At 40.2% G+C, this 11,817-nt stretch overlaps 1 protein-coding gene across 8 annotated transcripts in view; it reads right to left on the reverse strand.

Moving 5' to 3' along the window:
* The window catches only part of AGBL4 (AGBL carboxypeptidase 4), a 2,106,705-nt gene that overhangs the window by 794,043 nt on the left and 1,300,845 nt on the right, over nucleotides 1-11,817 (reverse strand). For all 8 annotated transcript variants that reach the window (XM_068239049.1, XM_068239042.1, XM_068239046.1 and 5 more), the window contains one exon: nucleotides 11,210-11,249. In XM_068239049.1, the coding sequence (XP_068095150.1) occupies nucleotides 11,210-11,249 (40 nt within the window). The remainder of the gene's footprint in view (nucleotides 1-11,209; nucleotides 11,250-11,817) is intronic.

Consider the following 11,817-nt stretch of genomic DNA (forward strand, 5'->3'; position numbering starts at 1 on the left):
ACCCCTAACAATAATCCTCTATTCACCCCACTATAACCACTCATTCAGCACTTACTTACTTTTCTAAACAGTTAGGCTTAACAGGTCTTGTCAACTCAAGAATGCTGTAGCTGTATAATGATGTATGATTGACAAACTTGTAATGTTGAAATGTTGACTTGTTTTTATTATGCTTCTTTAAATAAAACATATTGGAAAAGAAAGTAATGTTGCTATTTTTGCAGATGACAAAAAAATTGTGCAGAATAATTAACTCTCCGGAAGATAGTGACATATTGCAGAAGGATCTGGATAGGATGGCTATATGGGCACTTAAATGGCAGATGAAATTCAATGTTGAAAACATGTAAAGTCATGCCTTTTGGTACCAATGGTCTAGAACCATATATAATAAACGGAATACAGATGGGGCATCAAACTTGAAGAAGGACTTAGGAGTACTCATCGACAACCAATTAAATAATCATATTCAATGCCAAGCAGCTGCAGCTAAAGCACACAAAATTTTGAGATGAATTAAAAGGGAAATAAAAACAAGAATCAAGATTCTAGCAAAAGTACTGCCCCTATTTAACTCTCTCTAGTAAGGCTGTATCTGGAACCTGGAATTCAGTTCTCGGCACCACATTACAGGAGGGGCATTGCAAGTTTATAGCAGGTGCAGAGATGAGCAACAAAACTGATTAGAGGGATGGAAGGTCTCACTTGCAATATGTCACTTGAAGTGGGATAAAATTCTGACAAAACATGCAATAAAAACGATTATTCCTAGGTTTTATTACCCATACAGTTATCATATTAGCTTTTGTGCACAAGTAATATTGTCCGTCTACAAATGACAAATTCCCTAAGTACAGTTGATTTGCTCTGGAAGCTGCCATTGCATTTTATTGCATAGCTGCTACGTTTATATATTAAGTCTATCTAGTAATCACTTCTCAGCTCTTTCTGCTTCTCAGCTCAGTACAGCCTGGTTTCAATGTTTACTAAATGTATCTGACAAAGGAAGGTAAACAAAAGATAATGTTATCACCTCTTTGGATGTGGCCAGAAGCAGCCTAATGAAGCAAGGAGCTTTGTACTAAAGAACAAAGAGCTTTGTTTAATACAAAACATGTTTGTGGTAATAGATTTTATGCTGTAAATAATATTTTAGAACAAAGAGTAATTTTGTGTTGAGTTTCAAACCACTTTATATTCTTTAAATCAAAATCACCATGCACTGTTGGAAAGTATCAGAAGCAAAGACATCCCATAAACTGGAACTAGCAGCACTAAACAAAAAGTGCAGTGATGTAGTAGATTATATACAGGAACTGACTAAACTATTAACATTTTTATTTTCACAAACAGAACTTTTTAATTCCTGTTGCCACAATATCCAGATATTTTGAAGCAGCTTTTGGTTGTCTAATGAGCACATCAATTACGACAGTCATAAGAAGGAAAGTCCTCTTAAAGGTTATTTCAAGGGTGACGGTTATCAGCAAGCCTTTATCCTGCAGATCTGTCTTTCTGAAAGCGTTTGACCTTTTAATAGAATCCGGGAAAACAAGAATAAGGAATAGGAGTTAATTTGGAACTCTATAATGCAACAGAGGAGATGAAAGAGCATTCAAATCGATAGCGGAACAATAACAGGTTGATGAATGTTTGCACCCAATTTACTCGTTTGGCTAACCGGATTGTGAATAGTTTTCAAAGCCCATATTCTCTGTGTAGTGTGAAGTATGTGTTATTGTGTGTCCAAACAAAGCCAGACGATAATCATTACGGAGTCCTGAAAAGGTCATCTCGTTAGAAATGTCAGCCTTCAATGGCAAGTGCTGGACTTTCATGCCCAAGTATCCAATTAATAGGGCATACCGAGGTGCCTAGAAACATCGAGGTGACCCGCAGAAAGAATCCAGACTGTCTGGATGAGGAAAAGAAAGACTAAAGAAAAGTACGAGAAGCCTGAAAGTCAAGGTCAGAGTCACATTTTTTCCTCCCCTTGGCTGACTTTTTAGTATCTCCTCTTCCATGAGTAGCCCTCTTTTTCAAACACAGCAGCCACCAAGGATGGTTGGAAAGGCTGATTCCCGATACCGCAGAAATTCTGCTTTCCGCCAATGCTGATGACCTATTCCGTGGATTTCCTAAAGTTTTTTCCGATTTCTGCGTTCCGATTGGCAAGTAGTGTTTTTCTGTTCATTTTTTTTTTGCATTCTCTGATTGGCCAAATACTTCTGAGTTGACTCTGCATTCTCTCATCGGTCCAATGCTTCCGAGTTCTGTGATTGGGCTAAAACGACCGAGTTGTAATAATGCAATACTTCCCCCGAAATCCGATTTCTGAGTTCCATTTTCTGAGTAGTGTTTCTTTGGTCATTTTTTGCATCGTCTGATTGGCCAAATACTTCTAAATTCAGTGATTGGGCTAAAATTACCTAGTTATGGTAATGAAGTATTTCCGCAGAAATACGATTTCTGAGTTCCAAAGATAATATGGATTTCTGATCGGAAATGCCGAAATGTCAAATCCGTGAAATCTGAATGAGCATCCCTAGTGGTCACTTGCTGCATTTGCACCAACCACTCCCCCATGTGCAGCCCCTCCTCTTTGTGTAATGTCCACGTACAGCAGCCCTTCTCCTTCTAGTGCTGCTCCCTTGGGCAACAACTCTCTCCTTCCGTGTGTTGCACGCCATCTGCAGCCTCCATTTTCCATTTGCAGCCTCGTCTTCCACGTCCAGCCAAGCCCGTGGACATCAGCCACCCTAGGTCCAGGTCTGCATGATCTTTGCCAAAATCCAACCCACGTACATTAAATAAGGATGTGGAGAAAAAAAGGATGTGGGCCGGGGCGTAACTAGAGGGTAGCAGCCCCTGCAATCACAGGGGGGCCCAGAGCTGTGGGGGGCCCCAACAATACTACCCTTCCTCTGATTAGTGTTGGGCGAACACCTGGATGTTCGGGTTTGGGCCGAACAGGCCGAACATGGGCCAGATGTTCGGCATGTTCGGCCCGAACCCCGAACTCAATGCAAGTCAATGGGGACCCGAACGCGTGACGCGTACCCTCGTATGCGTCATCACGTAGAGGACGTGAGGTCAGAGAAAGGGCGGAAGTACCACAAGGGTACTACCGCTGAACCGCCTGCTGCCCGGCCTCAACGCGTCCTACTCGGACTCCTCCTCCTCACTCACACCACTGCCAGCCACAGCCAACCACCACTGCAGCAGCCACCACCAGGTACTATTTAACTTTACGCAAAAATTTTTATGGGGAAGCGGGCAGAGGGGGGAGCGCTAGCGGAGGAGGTGGGGGGAATTTCCGACCCCCCCCCCCCCCGAGATCGGGGCATGCTCCCCCTTATGCCTGCGACCCCATAGGGGGGCTGTATTTGGCCGAACAGGGCCCTGTTCGGCCGGGCATTGAGCAGTTCGGGCGAACCCGAACAGTTTGGCCGAACACCATCGGGTGTTCGGCCGAACTCGAACATCACCCGAACAGGGTGATGTTCTGCAGAACCCGAACACACTGTTCGCCCAACACTACCTCTGATACAGGGGACTATACTTCAGATCAAGTGTTTTTGTGGCTTCACTTGTTATGGGTGTGAAGATCATGATGGCCACATTTATTTTATACCCTTTGTGAGATAAGCCCCATGGCCATCAAGGGCACCAAGGGGGGGTCAAGGGAAGGGGTGCGAACATTGTGGGGGGGGGGGCATTAAAGTTTTGCTGGGGGGAATTTAATTGTAGTTATGCTACTGGGTGCGGGTGAGGCCAAAATTTCAAAATATTGTTTATAACAATACTTTTTTTTATTGTTTCTTCATCTTTATCTCCATTAGAATAAAACATATGTTAAAAAAAAAAGTATTAGAAGGCCACAGGGTGAAGCCGAAATCTGCAAACTGGCTTATATAACCATTTTTTTTATTGTTTTTTTCATGAATATCTCTGTTAGAACAATAAATATGATAAAATAAGAGTATTAAAAGGACGTGGGGTGAAGCTGAAATCAGTGTAAACGATAAATACTGTTCTATATTGAGTGCTAAATGAACACAGAAAATATTTACAGTGGTACTAACAATAGTAAAACACTGGTATATATGACCGATATTTTACTGCAACTTAACCTAAGCCTACTCTCACACAGAACCTTCCCCCTGTATACCAGTATATAAACATGTACATCTAAAGCAGTGGTCCTCAAACTAAGGCCCGTGGGCCGAATGTGGCCCCCTGAGGCTTTTTTACCGGCCCCCCCACACAGAAAATGTATTACTTATAGATATGATCAGCTCCTTCTTTAAATATTGGTCGTCTGCATATGGAAAAGCAGTGCTGGCACCACCCATCCACATGGAAGGCAAAAAGTCGTAATTTCGCTGGTTTACAATCAAATTCCACATCAGGTGACACTGCTGTCCAATTGGATTGCAGGTTCTCACCCGAGTATGCTTCACTGTCTGGCCTGCAAAGACTTCTACATCATCTTATGTATACTCCGGCCCCCCAGCAGTCTGAAGTATGTTGACCCGGCCCTCGACCCAAAACGTGTGGGATACAGAAAAGCCTTTAAAAATGCCTCCTTCTTCTGCTCTGCCTTTCTTATGTCCCGCCTCCAAGGTTATCAAAACAAATGGGGTGAGAAGCAGGGCTGTGTGGCTCTCTCTATTGGCTGTCTAGTTCTCCCTATTAGCTGTCTGCTACATCTATCAATGTTACCGCATGGAGAGTGTGAGTTATTGGCTGGTTAGAGCTGGAGGTAAATCCCGGGGTTGAGGGGCGGAGAAGGCCCATCTCAGTGTTTTTTGGAGAGTGACACGAATTGTGCATATTAAAACAGGAATGAATCTACCTCCTTCCTGCTGATTCTTTCTTCTCACAACCACTACAAAATCTGTACACAAAAAAAACTCAGATATTATTACCGTATCAAAAATTATGAATCCACCCAGGGCGGATTATGCACAACCACGTTCTAAATTTCTCACATTTTACAACAGTAACAGGGCGTTTATAGAAAAAATATATATTTTTGATGCCTACAAACATCTGACGGTGGGGACGTTTGTCACTAATCGCCAAATGTCATCATTAGTTTTATTGCTGGGAAGGCATTGAGCATACATTAACTTCATTACTTAACACGAACACGGCTAAAAGGAACAAAATGCTTCTCTACCGCCGAGGGGAGGAACATCTGTCAAAGGGAACGGCGCCTGTTAATGTGCAGAGTGCATTCTGGGCAAGGCTGGCTAAAATGTGCATTGCTTGTTCAAAGAGGAACTGTAGTCAAAATAACGCAATTAATAAAATTGCTTATTCTTTTTTTACAATATTAATTTATTTAGCCAGTTTTTTTCCTTATTGTAAAATCTTTCCTCTCCCTGATTTACTTTTTAATACATCCAAAAAAGGTTGGGACCACCAGGCAGAATATAGCTCAATTACATTTTATTTAAAAATAAACAAATACAGCAGACCATAGCAGTGACAGACCGCTGTTTCAGACTTATGTTAGTCTTCAAGCTGCATCAAGTCACCACTGATTTACGTTCTAATATTTATCCCCAGGAGTAACATCTTTAGTACTGACAGGTGATCTCTGCAGAATGTTTGTTTACTGAAAGTTTTAAAGCCAGTAGAACAGTGATGAGCAAAAATGCAGATATTCTTTTTGCATTCATTTTCACGAAAATAATGTTAAAATTCGACTTTTGAGGGAAAATGCCATCGAAAATCATTTAGTAATTTTTATGATTTTTCAAATTTTCTGCTAAAAGAAATGATTTTTTTTTCCCATTTTAACTGTTTACGTAACAATTTTTAGGGTTTACATGAAAAAAAAGTAGTTTTTTATTGTAAAATAATGTTTTTTTGTCGTTTTTGCAACAAATGTTTTTTTCTGTAAGAACAATGGCTATTTTTTTTTTTTTGCCAATTTTCACCACATTGCGTAAAATTTTCTCGAAAATGACTTTGTGAGCAGCACTGCAGTAGAATGCTGGAAATGGTAGGTCCTAAAAAGTTCCCAGAATGCTTTGTGGGTTGTAATGCTGCATAATAATCAGCCTAGGCTAAGCCTCAGTGGAAGGTGCAGGGCTTAATACCAACATACAGCATTATATATAGCTATAGGAAGTGTTTCTGATGCTAAAGCCAGGATATTAAACATTAAAGTGGATATCCTGAATTATTTGCTGCATTCCAATATATGTTGTTGCGGTTCCTCTTTAAGGGGAAAGAATATTTTTTTTTTTTTGTCAATTGTGTTTCAACTTTTTAGTGCATAAAGTAATTTTATATACATTTAATTAATCATGCATGTATTTCATTCTGCAATATGTGCTGCTACATAAGTACATTTATTACAAAGTTTAGTTATGATACTCTATTGTGCTGATTGCCTACTATTGCCTGCAGGCCTGGTTTTCCCATTAGGCACAATAGGCCATTAGGCACAGTAGGCTTGTGCCTAGAGGCACCACTATTGGAGGTTCTCGCCTACAGCTAACAGTATTAGAGGAGCCCATCTAGAGATGGCCATTGAGATGCAAATAATTCCTCCTTGTGTGTAAATTCCATGCAAAGTGTATGCAGCTTGGAATCGGGCCAGTTAGGATTGATGGGAAGTTCATTTGACTGTCCCATTTCCAGGCTGTGTGAATTTGCATGCAAGCCCGGCATTGTTAACATTATTAGGGTTCAAATATTTTTCAAAGCAAACATAATACGTTGAAGATATTTAAAGTGGATCCGAGGTGAACTTTTACTCATCGCATAATTGTGTTCCTTTCCTATTGTTTATAGGGCATTCCTCAAGCCAAATACTTTTTTGCTTTTGTTTTAATACTCTAATTCCCTATAAACTAAATAAACCACGCCCACAGGTTTTCAGAGAGCCTTGGCAGTAGCAAGGGCTCATGGGAGCTCAGTCTGGGCAGGAGGAGGAGAAGGTGTTACGAGCCATTGATTTCAGAGGCAGGGAGGAGGAGGGGGATTAGGTTTTTTTCACAGGCTTAGTGATCAAGACACAGATAAGCCTGCCTCTGTGTAATGTTTACAAACAACATGGCTGCCCTCATTGTATCACAGAAAGAAATAATCATTTTCTATTAAAGCTGTTTGCAGCTAGATTTGCTCTGTAAACTATCTACACTTTAGATAAGATATATAGACAAGTTTCTTGTTATAGTTAGTTTTTCATCTCGGGTCCGCTCTAAGTTTGAAAGAACACGTGTTTGAAACGTGCATGGCTCGGGAATTGTACAATGCTTTGCATTTGTGTTTTTATTTTCCACTTTTCGTCAAGATTTTTAATCACAAAGCATGTTGCTTATTTCAGTGCATGTCACTATCCAAAAGATCATGAACATTTGTGCAAAATCGCGTGCGGAAAACGCAATCTGAAATGTAGAGCGCTGCAACTCGTCTGAAATGCCAGAGAAATCACACCAACAAATGCGCTCCCAGCCTTAGTGAAAAAACGACTCTTCTGATGAAACGACCATCAGTTACAATGTTCTTTACCAGCTACACCAAAAAGCACAAATATTTCAACCACCAATCACAGAATAGTTCAACCACCAATCACAGTGCAGTTTGGGCACCTTTCCTGCCTATTGTTTATAAAAAAAATCTTCTGAACCTTGGATACACTTTAAGGATCCTTCATAGTTATCTATATTCCAGATGTAAAAAAAAATAAATAAATTCACACTCATTTACCCATTAGCAGTTTCAATAGTGATCTTGTTTGAGATAAGTGCACTGTTTTTGACATCATTAGGCAGAACTCATTGTGCTGTAAATTCTTGGAATGCTTTGATCTCTTTCCCTGCTAGCAGAAAATATAACAACTGAAAGAAGTCCTCTATTATTGTCTCACACTGCCCCCTAGTGACAAGCGGCCATAAATACACTTGTCACTGGCCATACATTAGAAGCAAGGCAATATAACAAGTTAGGGAAAAAAATGTGCTAATATAAATTGGCCTGGAGCACTTACAAGCCTCTAAATAAATTGGGTGCTGCAGGGTTAAACCAAATCTTTAAAATAAATATAAGAACCCTAAGGCTACATGTTTAGCAGGTACTTGCAAGAAACCCAGAGCACTATGAGATGTTTCTGTGCAAAGTTCAGGGAATCCCTGCGTCCTCCCACCTCGCAGCCTACTATGTTGATGAGGTATCTTGTGTGCAAAGCCCCCGCCTCCTCCCAGCTCTCTCCACCTACTATGTTGATTAGGTATCCTGTGTGCAAAGCCCCCACCTCCTCCCAGCTCTCTCCACCTACTATGTTGAGGAGCTCTCATATATGCAAAGCCCCAGCCTCCTCCCAGCTTTCTCCACCTACTATGTTGATTAGGTATCCTGTATGCAAAGCCCCGCCTCCTCCCAGCTCTCTTCACCTACTATGTGGAGGAGCTCTCATATGTGCAAAACCCCAGCCTCCTCCTTGCTCTCTCCGCCTACTATGTTGATTAGGTATCCTGTGTGCAAAGCCCCCGCCTCCTCCAAGCTCTCACCACCTACTATGTTGAGGAGCTCTCATATATGCAAAGCCCCAGCCTCCTCCCAGCTTTCTCCACCTACTATGTTGATTAGGTATCCTGTATGCAAAGCCCCGCCTCCTCCCAGCTCTCTTCACCTACTATGTGGAGGAGCTCTCATATGTGCAAAACCCCAGCCTCCTCCTTGCTCTTTCCGCCTACTATGTTGATTAGGTATCCTGTGTGCAAAGCCACCGCCTCCTCCCAGCTCTCTCCACCTACTATGTTGAGGAGCTCTCATATATGCAAAGCCCCCGCCTCCGCCCAGCTTTCTCCGCCTACTATGTTGATTAGGTATCCTGTGTGCAAAGTTCCCGCCTCCTCCCAGCTCTCTTCGCCTTCTATGTTGATGAGGACTCCTGTACAGTGATTAGCCAATAACAATTCCAGGTAGGCAGGAAAAGGAGGGTCCACACTACATTTTCTACACAATAAACAAAGGCAAGAAGTGCACATCAGCTTAGCTTACATTTGGTATATTGATACTTATTACTGTATGTTAAATCATTTTGCAAGCTTACATTAACTAAATATTCAATGCATGTTTTTTTTACAGCAGATCCAAACCAAACATTTTTTAATAAAAAATATTTAGTTGCGCCACTCTGGCACATACAAAGATAAATAAACTCTCCTTCAAGCCTATGAGCATTTCAGTGCATGCTTTTCAGCCTTCTCTTTTCATAACTAGGGTTATACAGGTGGCAGCCATTACTTCTGAGCTTAGTAGGAGGTTTTAGACCATGGGTGTGTTTGTCATCAGCTACCCTCCCTCACAGGGGCATCGTCTATGTGAAATCTCACACAAGCTGAGATCACCTCCCCTGTGACATCATCAGTAGCAGCCTGTGTTTTGTTTTTTATCTCCTCCACCAGTCTGCCGAATTCTGTCCCGGCAATATGAAAGAAAGGGAGGGGTTCCTCAAATAAATGTAAAATATTTTATATTTGTCATCATGCAGCTGAAAAAAGGCTGTTATTTATTATTAGACGTTAGAAAATAAATTTTATTTCTGAAATCTTGTATTTTTAATTTGGGTCCACTTTAAGTATTTATTATCCTTAATGTAAAAAGTCTTTTCAGTTTTGTTCGGTGCATAGGGCATATTCATAAAAAAATAAACTGATAAGGAGGGATACATCTTGGGTTACGATGCATAAGAAGAGATCATTTATGAGCTAGTCATACAAAGACAGATCATTCATAAAATGAAACAAACTACAAATCACAAAACGCGATTTAGTTGCGATTTTACACTGCAGAAAAAATGCAGCTTGCAGGACTTTTGAGATCAGGGGAATTCACATCGCAATGACACTGGTACAAAAGGGTTCCTGTGAGTTTCATTATATTGCTGATGTCCTTGCGTTGTGCGATTTGCATGCGATTTTATAAACAAAAGCAAAATCGTGCGCAGTGGAAAACATATTCATGAAACAGTGGTAAAATAGCTCTGCACAGGCAGATGCAGCCATTCTGCCAATACTTACACAAGTAAAATAATGTACAATGCACAAATATTGTATCCTGCACACACACACACTGCTAGTATAACACATGCTATTCCATTTGCATATAACCTACAAAGCTCTCCACAATCTTTCTCCCCTGTACATCTCCTCACTAGTTTCCAGTTACCAACCCAACCGCAATCTAGACTCTGATCTGAACAAGATTTTCTATCCTCCTCTAGAATCCCCCCCCCCCTTATTCACCTATACAAGATTTCACATGTGCTTCACCCCTCCTTTGGAACGCTCTTCCACAACACAACCGTCACTCTCTAACCTTTGATATCTTTAAACGATCCCTCAAAACTCACTTTTTCCATACGCTCTACCTTAGGCCAATCTCCCTTTCACCTCTGGCCAACTTGCACTCCTACTAGATATCCTAAAAACACAAGGCCTCTAGGTATGAATATTGTACAGTGCCTCTCCTCTTGGTACCCCCTATTCATTTAGATTGTAAGCGCGCAAGGGCAGGGCTCTCTCCCCTTTTGTGTTTTTGTCTCATTATACATTTTATTTTTTGTTTTTTGTCTCATTATACATTTTATTTTGTGTTTTTTGTCTCATTATACATTTAATTCATTATGTTACTTTTGTCACTGTAATTATCAATTCTGTATTTTGTATCAATTCTGTATTTTGAACCAATTCTGTATTTTGTATATTGGTGTATACCATTGTCTGTATAATTATGTACTCCATGTTTGTTTCTTACTTTAATAATAATAACTCCAGCTGCGCTATTTGCGCAACACATACTTCATTACTTGCGTAAGTACTGGTAAAATTGTTGTGCGCTTGATGCGCAAAGAAATGTTATCGCTGCTATGCAAATTTACCCAAAGAGCTAAATTATAAGATAAACCACATAAGGAGAGATCGTTCATAACATACATTTTGTGAATCAAACCCACGATTAGCTAAATTTGGTATCGGAAATAAAGGAAGGGTCATTTTATATTCTTTCATACATTTGCATTTGATTCCTTAAAGATCATGACATGAGCTCGATTGGGGAGATCAAACCATCTGTGGTCAAACTTCAGTGTTGGGGTATATATTAAAAACTGCAACCGCTGACCGATTTCCTTCCAGAAAAGGCCTCATTAGTCTCTGGTGCAAAGTTGTGTTTTGGTACTCACCGGGGTTGGTAATAGTTAAAAGATCGAGTCTTCTCTGTTGCTGTAAAAAAACAAAACAGAATTTGTTATTATCATTGTGTGTTTATATAGTGCTGACATCATTTCGCAGCAATTTTATACATTGTATATACTAATGTCATTAACCACTTCACCACTGACGGGTTTTACCCTTTGAACACCAGAGCAATTTTCACCTTTCAGCGCTCCTTCCATTCATTCGTCTATAACTTTATTATTACTTATTGCAATGAAATGAACTATATCTTGTTTTTTTCGCCACCAATTAGGATTTCTTTAGGTGGGACATTATGCCAATAATTATTTTATTCTAAATGTGTTTTAATGGGAAAATAGGAAAAAATGTGGGAAAAAAATATTATTTTTCAGTTTTTGGCCAATATAGTTTTTAAATAATGCATGCTACAGTAATTAAAACCCATGAAATGTATTTGCCCATTTGTCCCGGTTATAAAACCGTTTAAATTATGTCCCTATCACAATGTTTGGTGCCAATATTTTATTTGGAAATAAAGGTGCATTTTTTTCAGTTTTGCATTCATCCCTAATTACAAGCCCGTAGTTTATAAAGTAACAGTGTTATACCCTCT

The sequence above is a fragment of the Hyperolius riggenbachi genome, chromosome 6, assembly GCF_040937935.1.
Source record: "Hyperolius riggenbachi isolate aHypRig1 chromosome 6, aHypRig1.pri, whole genome shotgun sequence".
NCBI lineage: Eukaryota > Metazoa > Chordata > Amphibia > Anura > Hyperoliidae > Hyperolius > Hyperolius riggenbachi.